Here is a 26752-nt window from a genome sequence, read left to right as displayed (position 1 = left end):
GCCCTTCTAGGCGGTAGCAGTCGTGGTTTTGGAAGGTGCGGTCTAAGGAGCTTTGGTGAGTTTCTACAGTGCATCTTGTAGATGGTACACACTGCCGCCACTGTGCGTCAGTGGTGGAAGGAGTGAATGTTTGTGGATGGGGTGCCAGTCCAGCGGGCTGCTTTGTTCTGAATGATATCAAGCTTCTTGAGTTGTTGTTGGAGCTGCACTCTTCAGACAAGGGGCAAGTATTCCATCACACTCCTGACTTGTGCCTTGTAGATTGTGGACAGGCTGTGGTGAGTCAGGAGGTGGGTTACTTGCCACAGGATTCCTAGCCTCTGACCTGCTCTTGCAGCCACAGTATTTATACGGCTAGTCCAGTTCAGTTTCTGGTCAATGGTAACCCCCTAGGATGTTGATAGTGGGGAATTCAGCGATGGTAATGCCATTGAAGGTCAAGGGGCGATGGTTAGATTCTCTCTTACTGGAGATGATCATTGCCTGGCATTTGTGTGGCGCAAATGTCACTTGCCAATTGTCAGCCCAAGTTAGCAGTCAAGTTAGTTGACAGTTAACATCCCATTTAACATTTCTTAATGCACATTATTGTCAGTACCTGAGGTTAATATGTGAACTGAACACTAGAATTAGCTATATTCTTTGCATACTCTCTAAATCATTCTCACAGTTCAAAGGCAATGCTTAACATCCATAATGTGTAAATTAATTTTGCATTTTTTGACAGGTTTACTGTTCGTTAGGATACTCATTGCAGTATATTCTGATTTAGAATACAGAAGTAGCATTGTCTAATAAAATAATCTTGTTAAATTCTGGTTGGTCTTGTACAATTCACAAACTCCAATTGTACTTAAAACACAATCTGTAAAGTAGATATCGATGGCTGTCAGTGAGAAGTAGCACTAATTCATTTGAGTAAATCTGATGACAGCATAACTCATGATAGCAAAGCTTAATAGGTCATTACAGAACCCTAGGATAAAAACTGGTATTGTAAAATCCGAGTTTCTCAGTTTTTCATAATATGTAGTCTATAGTATTTTTTTTTAAAAAGAATGTACATCATTCAGTGGACACTTCATGCAGTAGGTGATGAAAAACAAATAAAATGTATAAGAGCTAGGGCCACTAGTTAATGATAACTGGATTAAATCAGGGATTCAAGAATTTTCTTTTAGAAGTCATTTTGGTAATCACATTCTTTTCTGCCAAAACAGTGGCTTCAATACGGGTGTGGCAATTCATTTATATGGGTTCCTATTGCTGTTACTTCTAACACAATATAGGGAAATGCACCACACGCTATATATTATGATTGTTTTTGTGCTGTGGTCATGACCATGCTTTACAAAGGACTGAGTATCCACTTTGCAGTAGGTGCTATTATTTTGGTGAGGGACAGCTTCAATATGCCACACAAAACACTGTACAGGAAGTCTAATACCTAATGAGAAAAAACATCCTTTACTGCAAAGCACATGATAAAATAAAGTAAAATTGCTTGGTAAGCTGAACATTGTCTTTATATGCTACATGGTATACATTCTTAACCTCCCCACTCACATGCTAAATGGTTCAAACCAGGAACTCATTAATGACCATTTGCTTATTTTGTTTTTTCCAAATACATTCACCCATCACCAGATTCCCAGGGTTTGGTCTGCAGTTCCTCATAATCACAATTAAAGTTCAATGATTGAACAAACAGTAACACTTACCCTGAGCTAACTACAACCCTCCAATAGTGCAAACTGATATTATTGTGAGTGACATCTGACTATATCCTGCTTTATACTACTGCAATTTAGCATCACTTAGCACATAGGTGTATTTAATTCACTGAAGAGAAAAGAGAGGGTAAGTCTATAGCCATATTTTCAGGTTTTTCAAATTTTTGTCCATCCATTGAATGTTCAGGTGAATTATCTCAAGTGCCTCTTGGACAGCCCGCAACTGCGAACCCTTGTCCGTCAGTGAATCAAAAAATGTTTGAACCTGTAATTAAATGAAGTTAGTTTGATTAAAAACAATGGAAAATCAAAATCAAATTCCCTGATCAAACTATAAACACAGGGCAACTTTCTTTTTAGTGGCATTTGCTTGTGTTCACATCTTTTACTTAGATTGAGTACACACAATTTCCATAAACTGCTCCGTAGTTATCCATTGGTAATCTCAGAGCACAAGAACACAAGAAATAGGAGCAGGAGTAGACCATATGGCCTATCAAGCTGACTCTGCCATTCAATACGATTATGGCTGATCTTGGGCTTCAACTCCACTACCCTGCCTGCTTCCTATATCTCCCAATTCCCAGAGGCACCAAAAATCTGTCCATTCCAGCCTTAAATGTAATCAATGATGGAACATCCACAACTCTCTGGGGTAGAGAATTCCAAAGATTCGCCACGCTTTGAGTGAAGCAATTTCTCCTCATCTCACTCCTAAATGATCAGCTCCATATCCTGAGAGTGTGGTCCCATGTTTTAGATTCCCCAATCAACAGAAACTATCTTGCAGCATCTACCCTATCAAGCCCCTTGTTGGTTTCAGTGAAATCACCTCTCATTTTTCTAAACCAGAGAATATAAGCCCAATTTACGCAGCCTCTCACCATCGGACAAACCCCTCATCCCAGGGACCAATTTAGTGAACCTTCGCTGTACTGCTTCCAATGCAAGTACAGAAACATAGAAACTAGGAGCAGGGTAGGGCCTTCGAGCCTGCTCTGCCATTCATCTCAACGCCATACTCCTGTTCTCTCTCCATTTCCCTTGATACCTTCAGAGTCTAGAAATCTATTTCCTTCTTAAATATATTCAGTGACTTGGCCTCCACAGCCTTCTGTGGTAGAGAATTCCAAAGTTCACCAACCTCTGAGTGAAGAGGTTTCTCCCCATCTCAGTCCTAAATGGCCTACCCCATGTCCAGAGTCTGTGACCCCTTGTTCTCGAACCCCCAGCCAGAGGATACATCATCCATGCATCCACTCTGTCCATCCGTTTCAATGAAATCCCCTCTCATTTTTCTAAACTCCAGTGAATACAGGACCAATCAGCCCAATCTCTCCTCATATGACAATTCTGCCATTCCAGGAATCACTCTGGTGAACCTTCGCTGCACTCCCTCCAAGACAAGTATATCTTTTCTTAGGTAAGGAGACCAAAACTTCACACAATACTCCAGATGTGGTCTCACCCTGTAAGCCCTGTACAGCTGCAGTAAGGCATCCTTGCTCCTGTGCCCAAGAGTCCTCTCACAATGAGGGCCAACATGCCATTTGCTTTCTTAACTGCTTGTTGCACTTGCATGCTAGCTTTCGGCGATTTGTGTACAAGGACACCCAGGTCCCTTTGCACATCAACGTTTCCCAATCTATCACCATGTAAATAATACTCTGCCATTCTGCTTTTCCTGCCAAAGTGGATAACTTCACACTTATCCACGTTATACTGCATCTGCCATGTATTTGCCCACTCACTCAACCTGTCTAAATCGCCTTGAAGCCTCTTAATATCCTCCTCAGCACTCTCATTCCCAAGTTTTGTGCTGTCAACAAACTTGGAAATATTACATTTGGTTCCCTCACCCAAATCATTGATATATTGTGAATAGCTGAGGCCCAAGCACTGATCCCTGTGGTACCGCACTAGTCATCCCCTGCCATTCTGAAAAAAACCCATTAATTCCTACTCTGTTTCCTGTCTGCTAACCAACTCTCAATCCATGCCAATATATTCTCCCCAATCCCACATGCTTTAATTTTTCACAGTAACCTCTTATGTGGGGCTTTATCAAAACCTTTCTGAAAATCCAAATACACTACATCCACTGTTTCTTCCTTGTCTATTCTGCTAGTTACGTCCTCAAAAGTAGGTTTGTCAAACATGATTTCACTTTCATAAATCCATGTTGACTTTGTCTAATCCTGTCGGTATTTTCTAAATGCCCTGTTATCACATCCTTTATAATAGACTCTAGCATTTTCCCTACTACTGATATTAGGCTAACCGGTCTGTAATTCCCTGTTTTCTCCCTCCTTTTTCAAATAGTGGGGTTACATTTGCCATCCTCCAATCTGTCAGGGCTGTTCCAGAATCTACAGAATTTTGGAAGATGGCAACCAACACATCAACTGTTTCCACAGCCACCTCCTTTAGCACCCTGGATGTAGACTATCAGGCCCTGGGGAATTATCGGCTTGCATTCCCATTAATTTCTCCAGCCCTATTTTTTTTAATAATACTAATTTCCTTTAAATCCTCCTTCTCACTAGACCCTTAGTTCCCCAGCTTTTCTGGGAAGCTATGTGTGTCTTCCTCTGTGAAGACAGAACTAAAGTAGTTGTTTAATTGCTCTGTTATTTCCTTGTTCTCTATTATAAATTCTCCTGCTTCAGACTGTAAAGGACCTACATTTGTCTTCATTAATCTTTTTCTATTTACATACTTAAAATAGAAGCTTTTACAGTCCCCTTTTATGTTCCTTGCAAGTTTATTCTCGTACTCTATTTTCCCCCTCTGAATCAATCTCTTGGTCCTCCTTTGCTGAATTCTAATCTGCTTCCAATCCTCAAGCTTGCTACTTTTTCTATTAACTTTATATGACTAATCTTCGGATTTAATGCTATCCTTAATTTCTTTCGTTAGCCATGGTTCAACCACTTTTCCTGTTGTGTTTTTATGCCAGAAAATAATGCTTCAATGCATACATTCATTCCTTAAATATTAGCTATTGGCTATCCACCACCATGCCTTTTAATGAAGTTCCCAATCTATCTTAGCTAACTCACTTCCAAACATTATACTCCATTTGCCATCTTGTCGCCCACTCACTTAACCTGTCCATATCTCTTTGCAGCCACTCGTGTCCTCCCCACAGCTTACCTTTCCACCTAGCTTTAAATCATCAGCAAACTTAGATACGTTTCTCTGTCTCTTCACCAAAGTCATGAATATAGATTGTGAATAGCTGAGGCCCCAGCACTGATCCTTGTGACACTCCACTATTCACTGTCTGCCAACTTGAAAAAGCCCCGCTTATGCCCATTCTCTGCTTTCTATCCATTAACCAATCCTCTATCCACGCTAATATATAACCCCAACTCCATGAGCCTTTATCTTGCCTATTAACCTTTTGTGTGGCACCTTATTGAATGCCTTTTAGAAATCCAAGTATGCTATAATTCACAAACTAACTATCTACATAAGCTTACAAGAGATAAACAGACAGGAGGTAACAGGCCATCCCACAACTCCTCAATAAGGATTTTTAATTCATCATAGTGCAGTCAATTGAATTCATACAACTTGTCTAAAAAATAAAATGTTTGTAATCTCTGTATAACTAAGACTGTACTGACCTCAAACTGGTGGCTCTTTGTTGAAAACTGTGATGTTGTTTCAACTATAATGGCTTGAATAGGAAACGATCCAAGGTGAAACCTATTAATGAGTGAAAAATTAAACATTTTCGAACAATAACATTTACAGTATGTCCAATAGAAACATTAATATTACAGCACTTTTAACATGTTTTTATTAGTTTAAAAAGAACTTGCCTTTAGGTAACATCTTTAATGCAAGAAAACACACCTTCTAAGGCACTCCGAGAAAGGCCACAAGGAAAAAGTGAATACTGATGGAAATGAGAAGATAATAGAGGAGTGACCAAAAGTTTGATTGGAGAGATTTTCGATTTTTAAAAAATAAAACCTCTTAAAGGAGATGGAGGAGAGACAGAAGCATTTCTGAAGGGAATTGTTGAGCACTAAAGCTAATTGCAGGGGAAATGGGCAGGGGGAGATTCCCAAGAGCTTAGCTAGAGGAACAGTGTGTTCAGGAGTGAAGGGGGTGTAGGGTGGAAGGTGGCTACAGAGATAGAGAGCCGGATTTTTACTCTGAGCCTGGGTGGGGTAGGGGGAGAAACTAGGCTGAGGTCAGGAAACCCAGAAGAATAGGTTTTCCTTAGGTCTTGTAGAATTTAATGCTTATGAGGAGATTGGAAGGGTTGGGGTTAGCAAGGCAGGAACACTGGATCCAGCAGGCAAACGGAAAGGCACTCAGCTGCTAGCTCCAGCAGTGCTCACCTTCCTTTAGCTGTTAGGTTTCCTGAGGCCCAGGAAGCCCGGCTGGCCAGAGTTCAATATGAAATAGTGGATCAATATGAGGCTGTCAACCTGGGAGCAATTTGGTTTCTCACCCCTCCATTCTGCTTCTGTTAAACCATGAAGTAAGCAGGATTCAGAGTTTTAACACCAGCCGCAAACCCGCCTGCTTTTAGGGACTAAAACTGCCCTCAGCCTCCCACCCATCACCACACCCACCTGCCTCTCAAGAGGGGCAAGACTTTGAAAGGATTTAAACACAAGGATCAGAATTTTATATTTGTAACCTTGATGGACCAGGAAGCAATAAATGTCAACAAAGACTTGGGCAACAGGTGATCAGGACCTGGTGAGGGGAAAAACTCAAGCAAGCAGAGCTTTTGCATGAGCTAGAGTTTACAGACATTAGAAGGCAGAAGGCTCTGGGAGAGCACTGCAATAGCAGTGAGTTGAGTCTGGAGTTGACAAAAAAAAGAAATGGAAGACTGCTTCAGCAGCTGAGGTAAAGGTAGGAAATGTAACAGAGCCGAAAGTAGGCACCCCTGGTGATGGAGGTGATGTAGGGTGAGAAACGAGTCAGGGTGAAAAATACATAGATGGTGCCAACCTGAGACAGTGGCTGTGAAGGGAGTTAGGATCAGTGGCAAACATATGGAATTTGCGGACAATAGCTTTGATCTCCCCAGGATTAATTGGAGGAACTTGCAGCTCATTCAGGACTGGTTGTCAGGCAGGCAGCCAAGAAATAGGGCAGTGGAGGGGACAAGAGAAGTGTGAAATAAAACTGTGCCTGGCTTTGATTTTAAAATCGAGCCTGGGCAGGCAGGACAGGAGCTGTTAAAATGGAATGGGCTACTTATTTATTCTTTCCTCACCCAACCTGGCCAACTGCATTTTTAAAATTAGTTTGCTCTCAACCTCACTCTAACTCCCTGTGTGCCAACCCGTTCAAGGCTGTGTACACTGTGCCTGCACGTGGGGGCCCACATCCTCAGATGCTAGAAGGTCAGCTTGGATGAATAGGAGGGAGCCAAGAAAATATCCTTGGGAACTACAGAGGCAATATTATGTGGAAGAAAAGCCATTGCTGGAGACAGACGGGCTAATTTTGGGTACTTTGATACTCGTCCCATTTGATAATTTTATAAACACAGCAAGAACTGTAGTCTGGAACTGCATGCACACACAACCAACTTTCCCCTCCCCCAGATTGCAACTTTTAATTGATAGCATCTTGAACATAGAAAAAAAAAATGATAAGGCACTTTTACTGGAGATATTTCAGCAACTCATAATCTGACATTTACCATTGAAAACCCTATAACAGCAGCACCTAATGGTGTAAAAGGTACTGCAGTTAAATACTGAGTTTTAAAATGGGTCTTGTTATTTAAGCACCAGCCAAAAGCCAGAGTGGAGGGAATAACAGCAGAAACAAAATAAACTGTTCCCCAAATTCAAAATTATATATACGTATGAGAAATTGGAGTTATTTCTAGAAAATATCATTTTGGGAAGACAGATGAGAGCAAGGAACCATTCATTGTCCTCAGGGCATGAATTATCTGAGCCTCTTGTTGAGATTACCTACTGTTGATGACTCATTCCTAGATGTCTATATTATACATTTTAAAATGAAACCAGAAGCAAAATGTATCCATGCAAGCACTAGCTAAAGGTTAGTTATCTTTACTGAAAACAGTTTGACAGGCATTTTCCATGATTACCAAACAGTCCCACATAGTTTACACATAACTGCACGGTTAGAGTGCCCAAGAAAGAGAGAGAGAAGGGGAATTAAATGAGCTATATTATAATGGTTAAAAAGGAAAACATTAGATGAGTTAAATTAAAGGAAAACTAAGTGCCAAGGTCCAACGGAATTTATTCTAACGTCCAAAAGGAGATTAGGGGGTGGGGGGAATGGGGGAGAGGGAATGGGGGAGAAGGGAACTGCCGATGCCCCCAGAATCTTTATTTTAGGGTTGAATTGAGGAGTAGAGATTGACCAATTTAACTCCCACTTTTAAAAATGGAGACAGAGCTAATCCATGCCAGTTAGCTTAACTTTGGTGGTGGGATTTAAAAAGAAACAGCCTAAGAATGAAGTTATCACATATCTAGATAGAGAAAATAGTTAGAAGTATCCAGCATAGATTTTGAAAGGAGCCATCATAATTAACAAACCTCAGAATTATTAGAGTTAACAGACATTATCTCGGAATGGAAGTTCTCTCTGCTTGGGACAGCAGAGGGATTTGGGGGTACAGGTTCACAGGACATTACAAGCAGCCCCTCAAGTTGATAAAGCCATTAAAAAGGTTTATTTTTTTAAATCACAAGGTATAGAAAGCCAAGAGATAAGTTTATATAAAACTTTCTCTGTACAACACAAGGCTTGTAAAGTAATATGAAATTTTTCACGGAAGGGTCGGATGGCACCACAATTATGAATTTGTTAAAAATGAATCTTATTGTAAGAAGCCCATAATGTACATACCAACTAAGAGGAAACAAAAAAAAAATGAATAACAGGAACCTACTTTTTAACTAGATTATCCCAATTTTCCTTAACAAAATCCCAAGCAAAGAGATATCCAGCTAGGCTTCTGCTGGCAGTAGCAAGAATGGAGGGTAGTTCCTGTGTCCTTATCGTACCATGTTGCAAGCTCTCATACATTAACCTAGGAAATAAAGCATTAATACTGTGTTTAGTATCTGCAAACCAATACCTAAAATTAGGCAATACATAAATTAGAGAGGAACAATCCAGACATATATGAGGTTGTTAAAAACCAAAAAGAAAATTCAGAAATTCAAGCAAAACCTTAGTCCAGGTCTAATTTGTTTACTTAAGGACTTGATCACTTAATTTTAAACATACTGGAGATTTCCTCTGTGCAATTTGTAGAGGATTACATAAGCAGCTACAATTTCTTTTTAAGAATAACAGAGGAAATCCCCTTCCAAAAATATTTTCCTTTCCAAATGCAAATACGTATATAGCCATTTGAGGGTCTTATCACGAATATTTTTCTAGAAAGCTGAGGACATCATCCACTGTTTGTGATTTTATTTTGAAAAAAAGCTGCGTATTGTTCTGTCCCTTCCAAACAATTTTTATAACGTTTTATTTAATCAGTGAATGCTATTAAGATTCAACATGCAGTAAAGTTACACATTACTTAGGTTCATACTATTGGCCCTTATGGACAAAATTAATACAGTATTTCTTTAAAAATTTTGGAAACACTGGAGGTCAGTCGCACTTTTGGAGAGCACAGGTGAACGACATAATAAGTACAGATCCCTTATCAGAGTTGAAACACATTACAGACAAACAGCATTTCAAAAGGAACAAAGCAGAAAGGGAATGGAGGAAGAAAATGCATGTTAGCACCGCTTCCGTGATGATGTATTCATAAGTGGTTAGTAGGCATGAAAATGTAGAGTTGGTGTTCTACATACCAGATCAGTTGTTGAGCATTGCTGCTTTTTGCCATGGCTCTTAGCATTTTGTTTTTCTCCGTCTCTGACTGCAAACTATTATACTCCTGGAGTATGAATGTCCAGCCCTTGACGTCACGTGCTCCAACACTGTAGATCGTTGTTGTAAGATCAGATGGTAAACTGCAATAAGAAAGCTAAAATGATACACGTACACTTTAGAAAAGACTAAGGACTTGGGAAAGGATTAAGAATGAACATGGAAAAAGTTACTGCACTGAAAGCAAACAAAAAATTTAGAAACATGGTTAGAAACTGGGGAAATCTGAAGTAAAGTTAAACTTGATTATTTATTTTGCACTAATTGTACACTATCACAATTATGCAATACACAATTGTCTACAATCTCAGTTAATGTAATTAAAATGGAAGCACTCAAAACAAAAAAAGGGAGGAGCAGCTGGTGTTTAAACGTAAAATTGTCGGAATACGTCCTGGACTCTGAACATGAATTTCAACCATCTAGGTAGGATGGATTATCTTTTCCTTTTCCCTCCACCATCAGTTTCTATATAACAAACCCTTTCAAAAGCACAGAACACTCTTGTTAGTTATACTATTTATAGTAGTTTCAGAATTTAGATTAATTTATATTAAAAATTCCACAACAGAATCATAGGGCAGAATCTTGCCCTTGGATGGCATGCGGGCCCCACCGGCTTGTCCTGTCTCAGGGAGAATACTGACAGTGTCAAAAACATTAAAAAATAGAAACATTAAAAAATTATTAACATGCCCCCCTCATGTGACAATGTCACATGAGATGGGGCATGTTAATAAAAACCACATAAACTTTATTAATTTTTAAAAATACGGATATGAAACTTCATCCCGCCAGTGGATGAAGTTTCATCAATAATCTGGAGCCCGCTGGGGCTCCTGGCCTGCCCACCAGCCTTAAGGTTGGACGGGCAGGTCTTTAATTACTTTAATTACCCTGTCAATGGCCTCAATTGGCCATTGACAGGTCAGCGGGTGGACAGCTAATTTCGCTGTCCGCCCATCTTCCTAAAAATTTAAATGGACCGGGATGACGTCGGGGATTCCTCCTGACACCATCCCACGTCATTTTCCCCTCGGCGACCAGGCCCCGCCCCCAAATCGCCGGGGGAAAAATCCTGGCCGTAGGATAGTTACAGCACAGGACGCGGCCATTCAGCCAATTCTGTCCACAACAGCTCTCTTGCAATAGCAACTTAGCTAGTCCCATTCCCCCTACTTTCCAGTTGTGAACTACAAATATATTTGCATAATTAATATTCTATTTATTGTAGCAAATAAGAGTTGAACTAATGCAACATTCAGATTTCTTCATCGTGAATACAAAAGCCACCATTTTCAAAAAGCTGATTGGTCTATAAAAGTTTGGACGCAGCTTCAGCAATTGCTGTACCCAGGTTAGGAAAGCTAAGACTGAAATGGCCAAAATACATGACTGTTGGAAATTTAAACAAGAAACATGCAATTAGTTTAACCCCTTACCAAAAAGGCAATGAGAGCTTTGCTGTTTGGAGGTAAGGAAATGAGCGCAGCTTCAACAGGCGTTTGGCTATGAGGGCAGAGCAGGCCCCTATCTGCAAAAATAGGCGGATGAGTGTGCACATGCTGACCATGTTGAAAGGATTTAAGTGACTACAAATAAAAGGCAATCAAGTTGCAAGAGATCAGCAAATTGATAAGGCGTGTGATTTGAGTACTGGGGTTTGGCATGAACTGAAGTTCAGCATTGAAATTAAGGTAGCTTGAAACTAGTTTTGTTATCTGAGTTTCCAAATGCTCCAGGCCATTTACAATGGCAGGGCGCTGAGAAGCTTTGTTGTGGGGAACTTGCAAGACATGAGAGTTTCTGAAAACTGAAAGAGTGTTCAAAAAACCAAGTGCCCAGGGCAACTTTAAGAGTATGAGGCATCTCCAGTTGGATTCACACATACTTAGTTCCTGAACGTGAAAATTAATTGGAGGGGGGAGGGTTTCCAGTGCAGATGATGTAGAAGATGGTCATCCCATAGGGGGAGAGGGATAGATAGGCCCTCAGGTCGAGGAAGTGCCATTCGAGAGTTTGCTGTTCTCTGATGATACACAGCGCTGATTGCCTAGGATGCAGATGAGGATGAGAAAAATAGAGTCATAGTCATGGAGTCATAGAGGTCCACAGCACAGAAAAAGGCCTTCGACCCATCGAGTCTGTGCCAGTCAAACAAGTACCTAACTATTCTAATCCCATTTTCCAGCACTAGGCCCATAGCCTTGTGTGCCATGGCATCGCAAGTGCACATCCAAATACTTCCTAAATGTTACGAGGGTTTCTGCCTCTACCACCCTTTCAGGCAGTGAGTTCCAGATTCCCACCACCCTCTTGGTGAAAAAATACTTCCTCACATCCCCTTTTAACCTCCTGCACCTTAGCTTAAATCTATGCCTCTTGGTTATTGATCCCTCCACCAAGGGGAAAAGTTCCTTCCTGTCTACCCTATCTATGCCCCTCATAATTTTATACACCTCAATCATGTCCCCCCTCAATCTCCTCTGCTCCAAGGAAAATAACCCCAGTCTATCCAATCTCTACTCATAACTAAAACTCTCCAGCCCAGGCAACATCCTGGTAAATATCCTCTGCACTCTCTCTAGTGCAATCACATCCTTCCTATAATGCGGATTCCAGAACTGCAAACAATACTCTAGCTGTGGCCTAACCAGCATTTTATACAGTTCCAGCATAACCTCCCTGCTCTTATATTCTATGCCTCGGTTAATAAAGGTAAGTATCCCATATGCCTTCTTAACCACCTCATCTACCTGTCCCGCTACCTTAAGAGGCCAGTGGGCATGCACACCAAGGTCCCTCTGATCCTTGGTATTCCCAGGGTCCTACCATTCATCGTGTATTCCCGTGCCTTGTTTGTCCTGCCCAAGTGCATCACCTCACACTTATCCGGATTAAATTCCATTTGCCACTGATCGGCCCATCTGACCAGCCCGTCTATATCCTCCTTTAATCTAAGGCTATCCTCCTCACTATTTACCACCCCACCAATTTTCGTGTCATCCGCAAACTTACTGATCAACCTGCATTCAAGTCTAAATCGCTTATATATACCACAAACAGCAAGGGACCTAACACCAACCCCTGTGGAGCCCCAATGGACATATGCATCCAGTCACAAAAACACCCCTCGACCATTACCCTCTGCTTCCTGCCACTCAGCCAATTCTGGATCCAATTTGCCAAATTGCCTTGGATCTGATGGGCTCTTACCTTCGTTATCAGTCTCCCATGCAGGACCTTATCAAAAGCCTTGCTGAAGTCCAAGTAGACTACGTCAAATGCATTTCCCTCATCTACACACCTGGTCACCTCTTCGAAAATTCAATCAAATTGGTCAGACATGACCTCCCCTTAACAAAATCATGTTGGCTGTCATTGATTAATCCCTAACTCTCCAAGTGTAGATTAATTCAGTCCCTCAAAATTGTTTCCAATAGTTTCCCCACCACTGAGGTTAGATTGATTGGTCTGTAGTTCCCTGGTTTATCCCTTCCTTCCTTCCTTCTTGAATAACGGTACCACATTGGCTGTCCACCAGTCCCCTGGCACCTCTCCTGTGGCCAGAGAGGTATTGAAAATTATTGCCAGTGCCCCTGCTACCTCCTCCCTTGACTCACTCAACAGCCTGAGATACATTTCATCCGGGCCTGGAGATTTATCTACTTTTAAGTCTGCCAGACCACTTAGAACCTCCTCCCTTTCTACGCTAATTTCTTCAATTATATCACAGTCCTTCTGCCTGATTTCCATACCCATGTCATCCCTCTCACTTGTGAACGCTGACACAAAGTATTTATTTAGAACCCTACCGACGTCTTCTGGCTCTACATACAAATTACCATTATGGTCCTTAATGGACCCTACTCTTTCCTTAGTTATCCTCTTACTCTTAATGTACTTGTAAAATAACTTTGGATTTTCCTTTATTTTACCTGTCAATGTTTTTTCATGCCCCCTTTATGCTCCCCTAATTTCCTTTTTAAGTTTCCCCCCATCATATTCTATATTCCACTAGGGTTTCCGCTGTTTTGAGCCCTCGGTATCTGCCATAAGCCTCCCTTTTTCTCTTTATCCAATCCTGCATATCCCTCGACATCCAGGGTTCCCTGGATTTGTTGGTCCCATCCTTTGTCTTTACTGGAATATGTTGGCCCTGTACTCTCCCTATTTCCTTCTTGAATGAGTCCCACTGCTCTGATGCAGATTTGCCTAAAAGTAGCTGCTCCCAGTCCACTCTGGCCAAATCATACCTGATCTTATTAAAATCAGGCTTCCCCCAATTTAGAACTCTGATTTCTGGCCCATCCTTGTCCTTTTCCATAACAACCTTGAATCTAACAGAGTTATGATCACTATCTGCAAAATACTCCCCCACTGATACCTCTACCACTTGCCTGGCTTCATTCCCTAAAATTAAGTCCAGGACCGCCCCCCCTCTCTTGTAGGACCTTCTACGTACTGGCTTACAAAGTTCTCCTGGATGCATTTTAATAATTCTGCTCCCTCTAAGCCTATTACACTATGACTAACCCAGTTAATGTTGGGGAAGTTGAAATCCCCACTATTACTACCCTATTATTTTTACACTTCTCTGAAATTTGCTTACAGATCTGCTCTTCTATTTCTCTCTGACTGTTTGAGGGCAATCAGCAATGCAGCAACACTGTGTGGCACATAGTTGCAAGAGAGTTAAATGTAGGAATTTAGTGTTGGTGGGAGATTTAACAGTGAGAAGTGTAGAGTGGCTTCTGTAATATAAACTATTTTCTTTTATTTGTTATAGGATGAGGATATCCCTGTCACAGCCAGCATTTATTGCTATTCGCTAATTGCCTTTGAAAAGGTGGTGGTGAGTCACCTTCTTGAACCGCTTCAGTCCATGTTGTGTAGGTACATCCACAGTGCTGGTAGGAAGGAAGCTACAGGGTTTTGACTCAGTGACAGTTCGAGCTGCATTCATTCATTCAAGTGGAGACTATTCCATCAAACCCCTGATTTATGCCTTGCAGTTGATGGATAAGCTTTGAGGAGTCAGGAGATGAGTTACTTGCTGCAGGATACGCAACCTCTGACCTGCTTTTGTAGCCAGAATACTTTTTATGGCTGCAACAGTTACATTTCTGGTCTACAGTGACTCTCAGTTGATGGCAGGGGATTCAGTGATGGCAATTTTGTTGAACATCAAGGGCAGGTGGTTTGATTCTTTCTTGTTAGGAGATGGTCATTGCCTGGCACGAATATTACTTGACATTTAATAGCCCAAGCCTGAATGTTGTCCAGGTCTTGCTACATGGATGAATGGACCACTTCAGTATCTGGAGAAATTGAGAATGGTACTGAATACTGTGCAATCATCAGCAAACATCTCTACTTCTGACCTTATGAAAGTGGGGTGGTGGCGGGAAGGTCATTCATAAAGCAGCTGAAGATTGTTAGGCCTAGGACACTACCCTCAGGAACTCCTGAAGTGATGTCTTGGGGCTGAGAGGATTGACCTCTGACAACCACAACCACCTTCCTTTGTGCTAGGTATGACTCCAACCAGTGGAGAGTTTGCCTCTGATTAACAATGATTTCAATTTTGCTTGAGCTCTTTGGTGACACACTTAGTCAAATGCTGCCTTGATATCAAGGACAGTCACTCTCATCTCACCTTGAGAATTCAGCTCTTTTATCCATGTTTGAACGAAGGCTTTAATTAGGTCAGGGGCTGAGCAGCCTTGGCGAACACAAACTGAGTGTTGGTAAGCACATTACTGTTGAGTAACAGCAGCTAGACAGCACTAATTACATCACTTTACTGATGATTGAGAGTAACTGATGGGGTGGTAATTGGCCAGATTGGGTTTGGCCTGTTTTTTCTGGATAGGACCTGGGTAGTTTTCCACATTGCTGGATAGATTCCAGTGTTTTGGCTGCACTGGAACAGCTTGGTTGTAAATGCTTCAGCCTCATCTTTTACACTAATGTGCTGAGCTCCCCCATCATTGAAGATGGGGATATTTGTAGAGCCTTCTTCTCCAATTATTTATTTAATTGTCTGCCACTGTTCATAACTGAGTAAGGCAGGGCTGCAGATCTTTGATCTGATCCATTGATTGTAGGATCATTTGGCTCTGTCAATAGCATGCTGCTTCTGCTGTTTAGCATGCATGTAGTCTCATATTGTAGCTTCACCAGGTTGTCATATCATTTTTAGGTATGTCTGCTACCACTCCTGGCAAGGCTTCCTACACTCTGATTGAACTAGTGTTGTTCCCCTGGCTTGATGGAAATGAAAAAGTGAGGGATATGCTCGGCCATGAGGTTACAGGTTGTGGTAGAATCGAATTCTGCTCCTGCTAATGGCCCACGGTGCCTCGTGGATGCCCAGACAACCTGCTAGCTCTGTTCCAAATCTATCCCAGTTATCGTCATGGTAACGCCACACAACATGATGGATGATATACTCAATGTGAAGGTGAGACTGCGACCCCACAAGGATACGGGGATCGTATGGGCAAAAAGGCATTGAAGTGGATGTCAACCATGATTGTACTGAATGGCAGATCAGGCTCGATGGACTGAATGGTCTACTCCTGCTCCCACGTCCCTATGACTGTGCAGTGGTCACTCCTACCAATACTGTCACAGACAGATGCATCTGCAACAAATAGAACGGTGAGGGCAAGATAAATTAGGTTTTTCCCTCTTATTGGTACCCTCGTCACCTGCTGCAGGCCCAATCTGGCAGGCAAGTCCTTCAGGACCTAGTCACTCTGCCAGAAGCGGTGCTCTTGGGGCAGAATTTTGAAGTCATTGTTTTCATGTCTTCGGAGAGGGAGTGTTTGGCCTTTCCCCTGGCAGTATGAGGTGGACGGCACTCTGGATCTCCCTGGCTGAGATGGTATGGTACTTGTTGTAGTGAATGAGGTGCGAAGCCTCGGAGGCAATGTGCTCAAAAATGTCGACAATGAAGGAATTCATAACACTCATGGCCTTGGATGAGATCCCGATGGAAGGGTGGAGCTGGGTCAGCATCCTGTACATGTGAGTGGAATAGCTCTGCTTGCGAGATTTCCTCCACTTCTTGGGCAGCTTCTTGGTGACTTTAGTCAGCGACTGCTTTGACACCTTGCGGGATGCACTGCCCTTAGCCGTAGCCGCCACCTCAGGCATTCCACTCGACTTGGACCAACTCAAGTCAGCTCATCAAGGAGGTTAATATTGAACTCGTGCAAGAGCATAGATAAGTCATAATTAGGGCATTATGTAGCTTTGGGCACCCGACAATGGGAAGGATATAAAAACAATGCATGAGTTGGCATAAACAGCTCATTATAATATATTACAAGGCTTGAGAGGTTGCAGTTAAGTAGTACTTGAAAAGTTGATTTCTTTTTTCAGCACAGATGTGAAGAATTAAGATTGGCCTGAGAGAGGCTGACATGATTATGAACGGCCTGATTAAGCAAAAAGTGACAGATTGTTAACTCCCTTGTTGACCAATGGAGACATGGTTTAATGGACATAATTTAAGATAAGCATAAAAATAATCAAAAGTAGATTTGTTGAAATTTGTTCCTGGAATGCATGTGTCACTGACAAAGTCAGCATTTATTGCCAATCCCTAATCACCCTTAGGGTGTGGTGGTGAGCTGCCTCCTTGAACCGCTGCAGTCCATGTGGTGTAGGTACACCTACAGTGCTGTTAGGGAGCGAATTCCAGGATATCCCATGTATGTGACATGTTGCAGACAGCCAGCATGGACATGACAGGCTGAATGGCCTCCTGTGCTGTAACCATCCTAAATCTCTCCGTCATAATATTCAATTGTACAATTCAGAGTTCAAGTATTTAATTTAGCCCTTAAAGACAGATACAACACAACTGTCATTGTATCCAAGGCAATTGTAAGCCAGCCAGGCCAGCTACTATGAGGATGCTCTTCTAATAATCAGAGAACAGTCATGAGGATTTAATTAACTTTTCAAGGTCTGTCTACATACTCATCAAATCAGGCAGAATGTCACTGTCACCCTCAAACCTCACACCACAAGCTTCAAAGAGAATTCAGACAAAGCACGTAGCAAAATAGGATTTTCAATCAAGATTTTACTGCTAAATGCTTGATGTCAAGTGAATGTTCATTGCTTAAACTTCACATTGGTGACAACAAACTTCATACAAGAAAACTGGCTTAAATCTCAGTCAACAAGCTGCAAAGTTTATAAGCTTGTTATGTTTCAAATCATCATTTTAATTATGGTAAAACGAGGTAAAGAAGAGAGTCGGGTAACCTCATGCATTCTGCCTGGCAGCAGGGCAGGTGACTTGGTTACCATGGGGTGGGGGGTGGCAAGTCAAGAGCGCTTCAGAGCAAGGTGCAAAACATTCACACCTGTAACAATAGTAAACAGCAGGGGCTGACTGTGGGTAGACTTTCTGTCTCTGAGACTTTGGACAGAAAAAGAAAGATAGGGAGGGAGAGGTGACTCAGATAGACAAAAAAACTGAGGTTACTGTGGCCAGGAAAAATAAAAGCATAGCCTTTCTGTGGACTACCACATAGCATGCTGGAGGGAAGATGGTCTCTGATTGAAGAGTTGTATCCTGTAGCAATCTAAGGAATCCGGAAGATTTATCTTTGTGGCCAGGGGAGAAAGAATTGCTGGAGTGGGCCTGAATGCTGACAGTTGGTTCAGAACTTTTCTGGAAACTCAGGAAGCACCTTTGGATGGTCACTTGACAGCATAACTCGGCGCAATGGGGAGAAATGAATGTGTTGGAAGCTGGGAGTGATGTTGGACTGGTTCCTGTAAAAATTGCAGCTCCATGGAGAGCAAGCAGTGAAGTATGGCTGTGGCGGTGAGTTTTTGGTTGTGTTAAAAAGTTAAGGGGGAGCATCTTCTGTAGATTAGAGTATTAGTTGCTTGCTAGGGAATGTTTAGTCCATGTTGCTTTTAGTTGGTTTGCTATAGTAAAAGCCTTAAAATTTGAAATCTTGCCATGCAGTTCCTTTAAGTTGGTTAATGTGAATTCAAATCTCTTGTTTAAAGTTATCATTTGTAACAAAGCTGTAATCGAATAGATTTGGATTGCTTACTGAAGTTTCTGACCAGTATGGGGCCGGTGTTCTTGGCACATGCAACACCTGTACAGTGACTGTATGAGAGAGCACCAAACCTCGGTAAAGTCAGCAACAAATGCAGAGAAAAACCAACTAGTTGCACTAGTCATACACAAGGGGCTGAATTTTCATCCTCGAGGTGAGTCGTGGGAGTTGAGAAATTTCACATATCCACTATTTGCAAAGATTAATCAAACCCAGCAATATAGATGACAGCATCTTTGCAGCTACAGCAGGTGACAGCACTGTACAGCAAGCAAAATGAACATGGCACCTCAAGGGCTGGTCATTGTTTAAAAATATGGGTTCGCCCATTTAAGACAGTGATAAGGAGAATTTTTTTCTTTCAAAAGGCAGTGAGTCTTTGGAACTCTCTATTTCCTAACAGCTGCCATTTGAGGAAGAGGCAGTTTAATAAGTTATATTTGTATTTGTGGGTGTTGGGAATGAGTTTTAGCTTTAAAGTTTAAGTTTGATCTGTATTTGTGTGGGAAGAAAAAGTCAAGTTGAGTTTTAGTTTCACTTTAAAAAGTGCCTGCATTTCTAATAAGTTTTACGACTCTAAGTTAAGCAAACACAACAGTAGAAAAAAAACTGTATTGCCTAGCAACAGGGTTCCAGAGAGGCAGGCCTCACCCACACACACAGAAACTAAAGAAACAGCAGTTTTGAGTTCAGTTGTTTTGAAGACAGCTGCCAGGAGAGACTGGACACTGGGACAATGAACTACAGAGAGCGTACATTTCCCAAAAGGTCCCAAGGCCAAAGGAGTGAGACAGAAACAGGAGAAAGTCCCAGTTAAGAAGAAAAAAAGAGGAGCAGAGAAAGCAGCTCCAAGCAGAAAAAGGGGCTGCAGCTGGCAGACTTTAAATAATGGAGGCTCGGGAGAAGCCCTGAAGATTCAAGGAGGCAGCAGAAGGTTGGTGACTCTGTGCTGCATGGATGTGAAGATAACCCTTTGGAGCAGTAGTATTCTGCTTGCGAGTTGGTGCTGGAGTGCAGACTCAGGAATCCAGGGGAATGGAATCTCAGGAGATGAGATTGAAACCCTGCGAGGAGGGCCATTATTAAGGCCGTCCGAGTTGGAATGGCGTTTGGTGAGAATTCACAGGGGAGATCTTCGAAGGTGAAGACTGGAACCCCTTGTGAGAGAGAGAGAGACAGTTTCAAAGAGATTGGTTGACAGAGTGTTTACTAACATCTGGGGGGTGGGGCAACCACATAGGAGTGTTCGAGCTCAAAATACACCAGGTGTTTCGATCAGTGATGGGTTCACATGGTATTATATCTCACATTTGTTAAGTACACCTTTTTCATTTTCTGTAAAAACACTATATAAAAAAGATGTATGTATTGGTCTATTCTTGCAAAGTGGTGCATACAATAACTGGGTAAACATACAAATGCACAATCTTACCAGTGTCACTGAAGATTGCAGCCAAGCGTCCACTCTTTAGTCACCTGACAGTTGTGAAGGGTAAAGCCAGGCATGTCCACCACAGTCAAGTTGGGTGCTCAGTGAAACATGCATTGCTTGTTAAGCAGTTAACCAAGGCGCCACTGGCCAGGTCAGCACTTACTGCCCATCCCTAATTGCCCTTGAGAAGGTGGTGGTCATGCATCATCTTGAACTGTTGCAGTCCATATGGTGTAGATACATTCACAGTGTTCTTAGGAAGTGAGTTCCAGGACTTTGACCCAGCGACAATGAAGGAATGGCTATATAGCTCCAAGTCAGGATGATGTGGGGCTTGGAGGGGAACCTGCAGGTGGTGGTGTTCCCATGTATCTACTACCCTGGTCCTTCAAGGTGGTAGAGATCATGGGTTTGGAGGATGGTGTTAAAGGAGCCTTGGTGAGTTGTTGCCATGCATCTTGTAGATGGTGCACACTGCTGCCACTGTGCGTCAATGGTGGAGGGAAAGAATGTTTAAGGTGCAAAATGTGATGCCAATCAAATGGGCCACTTTGTCCTGGATGGTGTTGAGCTTAGAATGTTGTTGGAGCTGCATTCATCCAGGCGAGTGGAGGGTATTCCATCACACTTCTGACTTGTGCCTTGTAGATGGTGAACGGGCTTTGGGGAGTCGGGGCTAAGTTACTCTGCTCAGAATTCCAGCCTCTGACCTGCTCTTGTAGCCACATTACTGATGTGGCTGGTCCAGTTCAGTTTCTGATCAATGACAACCCCTACAATGTTGTTAGTGGGGAATTCAGCAATGGTAATGCCATTGAACATCAAGAGCAGATGATTAGGTCCTCTCATGTTCGAGATGGCTATTGTCTGGCACTTGCATGGCAATAGGTTACTTCATGCTGCCCAGTCTCAAGTGCAGTGTTTCTGTTGTTGCACCCATGATTTCTGCATGTCCTGAGTCTCAACTGCACTGCAGAGGAACACACTTCACATTACCAGCTAGGCCTCGGTTATCAACTAGGTGACGTCCTCACCGTCTGTCTATTTAACGGCCTCCAAAAAACACTTGCAGGCCCCTCCAGTCACAAGGCATCTCAAGGTCAGTCCCTCAGGATAGCTGGATGTTGACTTATGAAGTTGAAGATTTTCTCCATTATGATGCCAGAGAGTCTCAAGGACAATTTTAGATTTTCTCTTGTGGTGGAATGGGCATCCCTGGGAAGATTGCGAGCAGCAATGATATCAAAGGCACCCATCTAGCGATGGCCAAGTCGAGTGGAATGCCTGAGGTGGCGGCTGCGGCGAAGGACAGTGCGTCAAATCAGTCACTGACTAAAGTCACCAAGAAGCAGAGGAAACCTTGCAAGCAGAGCTATTCCACTTATGTATACAGGGCGCTGACCCAGGTCCACCCTTCCACGAGGATCTTGTCCAAGGCACAATGTTACGAATTCCTTCGTTGGCGACATTTTCAAGCGCAGCACCTCCGAGGCTTTGCACCTCATTCACTACAACAAGCACCACACCATCTCGGCCTGGGAGATCCAGAGCGCCATCCGCCTCATGTTGCCAGGGGAACTGGCCAAACACACCCTCTCCGAAGGCACGAAAGTGGTCACCAAATACACCAACTCCATTTAAGTCGATCATTCTAAAGATTATATCCTCAATGCTGCTTGGCAGAAGCACCTTTGCATTAGGTCCTCCTGTTTACTGTGGCGTCACGTGCTGAGCCAGACATACCTCTCATCATTTCCCTTATTGTCCCCCTCACCCTCCTGCTCATCCTCCTCCATTACATACTCATCTGAGGCAGATAGCTGCACCTCTTCTTCCTTCGATGAGCGATCTACTTCACCGGGCTCTGGATTTTGCATATGTATACCTGTTATGCGCATGCAGCAGGCCACCTCCTCAATGGGTAACCTTTGCCGTCCAGTAGCCAGCCATGGACCTGGGGTCCAGGCTCAAGGTGCAACAGGTTTGATTCCCTCAGGATGAGGGGGTCATAGCAGCTTCCAGGGAATAATGCGGAAACCTGATTGTGATCACACACAAGCTGCACGTTGGAATGAAAAGACTTTCTATTCATATATCTGTGCACATCCTGTGATGGTGCTTTGATGGCGATATGTGTGAGCAATCTAGCACACCTTGCACTTATGGAAAGCCAGCCATTGCTCTTTGGCTCTGAGACTCCAAATGTTGGAAAATTAATGTGCTCCCCAACCCTAGCAAAAAGGGCATCAGTCACTGATGTTATGCATCTGTGGGCAGTTGATTGTGAGATGCTGCAGTGTCTGCTGGGGAGCCCTGGAAGGGTCTGGCTGCATAAAAGTTGAAGGCCATGGTAACTTTCACTGCAATTGGCAGGGCGTGGGCACCTGTCGTTCAAGGCATGAGTTCTACCTCCGAAATGGCACAGGTTTCTCTGACCATTTTCCGAGACATTCTAAGCCTTTGCCTGCACTGCCTTATGATCACGTTGAGGGAATTATACCCTTCGCTCAGGGTAATATCTCACCCTCCTCCTTCTTGCTGTTCTGACTGGGGACTGTGCCACCTCATGCCTGTGTACCATGGCTCTAGCTGTACTCTGTTGCCTCTGCCTCTCTTCTACATGACGCATGTGTGGGGATCCTGTGTCCATTTCTTCAATGTTCCTTCCTTTGCGGACAATGCTCTGCACACCCAGCAAGACTGGCAGTCTAAAATGTCGTCCTCTTGGTTCATGAGGTGAGGAATGATGAAGAGGACCCCACAGAGATGTGCCCTTGTTCTTTTTCAGCCGCCCGAACCGTCCCCTTCCCCGAGCTCAAACAGCAAACTTTACCTCAGGGACAAGTTCAACTTTAAATCTGATACCTCACACAGCTATGTATCAGGCTTAAAATTCTTTACCTCAAGCCTTCAGAGCTGTTCACCTCTCCAGTGCCAAGAGGTGGAACACACACACTGATTTTGGCACCTTTTGACAATGATGACTTCCTGTTCTCTCCTATCTCTTTAATTGGCCTGGCTGATTCATAAATGCCACATGTGCACTTCATGCCCACCTCCTTTCACCATCTTTCAATGTCGGAAATGCTGAGAATGGGGGCTGATTTCTGGATCCCAGTCTCACCTGAAATTTGAACCATCTACAGAGTCTCCTCAACTCCATGAAAATCCATCCCAAAGGCTTCTCCATCTGGCTGCATTGAATAACCCCAATTTAAAACAGAACCTCGTTAATACCAAAACACTAATTTCAAGGGAAGCAATTCAAATGAGTTAGAATCTTAATTATATTAACTGATAACTGATGCATCTATCAGCTTTGCCGTGATTAAATTTCAGGAACCATCAGCTGTCTCTCGGAGGACGAGTTAAAGGGCTGGCTGCGCGCTCTCATTTGAAAACAGAGTTTGGAAGTGTCATCACAATTCTTTATTACACTTATTTAATGGGCTTCTTTCCAAAATTTGAAAGGTGTAAGCCAACAAGAAGGGCTTGCAGCAGTGCTAAGAGTTCTAGAGGCCATGGAAGGGTTAGTATTTAAGGACAGGTAATCAACATTTTAACCTCCGTAAATAGCAGGCTTAATATGGTTTAAGCAGCTTCTTTGTAACTGATGCCTATAGTAATGGCAAATGGCCCAATATAGGTGATTGTCTGAGATAACCTGGGGTAGTGGAAGCACTGGGGACGTGGTTGCAGAGCAGGGTGAATTATTATAGCCTACAAATTCCCTCTGTACTTCCCTATATTACAATACAATGGTTACACTTCAAAAATACTTCATTGGCTATAAAGCAATTTGGGATGTCCTGAAGTTGTGCAACATCCCATATTAATGCAAGTTTTTTCTCTTCATCTCTCCTCTTGAATTGCACATTGAAATATAGCTAAGCTACATGCACTCTGGTGATATTATTCAGTGGAAATTGTTTTTTTACATAATCAGTAATATGTCACAATTGTATGAATAAATCATACCCAAAAAGGCAAAACAACAAGAAAATGTCAGCTTCACTACTTACACGCTCAAGTTTTTGGTTTGCTTCCACTCAGTAAACAATTTTTGTGCAGTCTGGACACAGTTATCATGGTTGTAACCACAAGCAACATCAAGAAGGGTGGAACGTAGTTGCCTTTCAGACAGTGATCCATTGTTACTCCAAGTCTGATTATTAATCAGATCTCCAAAAATATCAAAGATATATTTCTGCAATACACATATGTACAGTTTGAATAGGACAAACAAAAGTTATTCCAATTCCATCAATTGCAATGATCACATTCCACAATGTAGTTATATTCCACAACAATACCAATTTCCTGAACAAATCGAGGCCTGTAATGTACTATACAGATAAATATAAAGCCCCTCCAACACTGGAAGAGCCTTCAGAAAAATTTCATATGAAGAAGTGTTGTTGGTAAAGTGGGATTAAGACAAAACATTGGCTACACCCAACTTGTGTGTTCTAAAAGGAACAAGTTAGTATAAACAGCATTACACCTAATGACAAAGTTGAGAAAAACAATAAAGGCATATTTTGTATTTTTCCACATTTAAGTTTTCTTATTGTTTTCATTGAAGTTGTCTTCATTGTTCTTCACTTACGATCTATGGAGCTACAGTATGTGGCAGGTGGAATTCAATAGCTACACAAAAATGTTGCAATATTGCTCCAAATAACTTTGAGGCACTAAGGATAAAAATAACAATTACCTTCATCCGACCAGCAAGTTGCAGCAATCCCCTCTTTTGTACAAGCCAGTAGATACGGCCGAGCTGAAACAATGCTTCGGTTATCGGAGCAGTACTGCTTTCATTCTTCATGTACTTGGTCATGGACAATGCCTGTCTCACCGAGATTTTCCCTGCACTAAGGGTGATGAGAAAAAACACTTTAGTTCAAATCACTCTGGAATTCAGGCATATATTTTTAAATGGAAATGTGGCATTGTTACGGACAGAAGGGAGTTTAATTTAAACAGCACTGATTTCTCCTCTCACCACCCATCCGTAAACAGAAAGGTCTTTTGATTTGGATTTCGCCCTTTATAAGCAGTTACATAAGACCCAACCCCTAGGTTTTGGTGTTAAACAATTTCTATTAATAACCCCACAGCAAACTCGAGATAGGGTAAACTCAGAGGGTTAGTTTATTTGCAGACACTCAAACATGACAGGAGGGTCGCAACGTAACCTCGTTTTCAGTCATACAATAAAAGAGGGGGATAGAGAAAGAGTTATGGGGCATAGACCACAGAATAAAGAATTATTGTTTCACGTGAGTCCAGAATCGAAGTCCAATAATGTATTCCTTCACAGAGGTCGACAGGCTGAAAGCTGATGTTAGATAATTCCCTTTTCCAGTAGAGATGACTTCCATGATGAGATAGGCACGCAGGTATGAATTAGTCTTGTAGGCACTGGCACAGAAGTTCTAGTAGAAACTGTGTAGGTGGGGGACAGGCATCCAAACCTGGACAGAGCCTTTTTTCTGTGCTGCTGCTCAGTAGATGGGAGATGGCAGGCTGCTTTGCAGTCCAGCAAGACAGTATAACTAGTTCTCCCAGCTAGGGGGGATTATGTCACATGATTCCCACCTCTCTACTTTGACAAAGGGTGCATATTCCTTTGTCTGGGTTCCTGAGATTGTTAATGTTCCAACCATTAAGAATTTGAAAGGAAGTTGCAGCGTCCTTTGTCCTAGCAGGCCAGTAGACTCCAGTGGTCAGGTCCACAAGTCATTAGCATTTCTTTTGAGATAATAAGGTGTCAGCTTCCCTGATGCTGCCAGAAATTTCTTTTTGTTTGAAAGTCACAGCTAGACATGGCTTCAGCCATTTTAAAGTCTTTGCCCAGTTTTAAAAAATTTTTAGAAGTTAGCCATGAGGGTATCTATATATTTTATAAAAATATAGAGTGTGAGGTCTTAGTTCCCTGTCAGACATGTAAAGCATTATTCACAACTACAATGGCATTCACAGAATTAGAGCAGAGAGGGAGGTCATTCTGTCCATTGTGCCTGTGCTGGTTCTTTGAAAGAGCTATACCATTAGCCCTAACTCTTTGTTCTTTCCTCGTTGCCTTGCAAGTTTTTCTTTTCAAGTTTATCTCCAATTCCCACTTGAAAGTTACTACTAAATCTGCTTTGATCAGCCTTCCAGACAGTGAGTTCTGAATCATAACAAAATGCATCCTCATCTCGCCTCTGCTTTTTTGCCAATTACCTTAAATCTATGTTATTTGTTTACTGACCTACCTGCAAGTACAAACAGTTTCTCTATGTAAAGCTCACATAATTTTGAATACCTCTATTAAATCTCCCCTTAACCTCCTCTTGTTTAATTCCAATTTCTCTATTGTCTTCACAATAATGTTCCTCATCCCTGTTATAATTCTGGTAAACTTCTTTTGCGCCCTAAGGCCGGGATTTTCTGTGCCCGCCAGAGTCGGGTGTGTTCGGTGGGGTGAGCAGACAATATGTTGAGAGGGCCAAAAATCAGTTTCACGACGTCATGAAACCAATTTGCAATCGTCTGCTCTGCCAGCCGATGGTGAGCTG

The 26752-nt window shown here is 42.4% G+C and overlaps 1 protein-coding gene across 1 annotated transcript in view; it reads right to left on the bottom strand.

Moving 5' to 3' along the window:
* Nucleotides 1-1289: 1289 nt before the first annotated feature.
* The window catches only part of lnpep (leucyl/cystinyl aminopeptidase), a 140303-nt gene continuing 114840 nt past the window's right edge, over nucleotides 1290-26752 (bottom strand). Inside the window, exons 13-18 of the mRNA XM_078565686.1 lie at nucleotides 24907-25063; nucleotides 24212-24396; nucleotides 9578-9739; nucleotides 8653-8793; nucleotides 5366-5447; nucleotides 1290-1998 (exon numbers count right to left, since the gene is read on the bottom strand). Coding sequence (XP_078421812.1) covers nucleotides 1867-1998; nucleotides 5366-5447; nucleotides 8653-8793; nucleotides 9578-9739; nucleotides 24212-24396; nucleotides 24907-25063 — 859 coding nt within the window. The 3' untranslated portion in view covers nucleotides 1290-1866. The remainder of the gene's footprint in view (nucleotides 1999-5365; nucleotides 5448-8652; nucleotides 8794-9577; nucleotides 9740-24211; nucleotides 24397-24906; nucleotides 25064-26752) is intronic.

Source organism: Cetorhinus maximus, chromosome 2 (assembly GCF_964194155.1).
Source record: "Cetorhinus maximus chromosome 2, sCetMax3.hap1.1, whole genome shotgun sequence".
NCBI classification, from domain to species: domain Eukaryota; kingdom Metazoa; phylum Chordata; class Chondrichthyes; order Lamniformes; family Cetorhinidae; genus Cetorhinus; species Cetorhinus maximus.
Note: the sequence above shows the minus strand (reverse complement) of the source record. Positions and strands in the feature narration are given on the sequence as shown.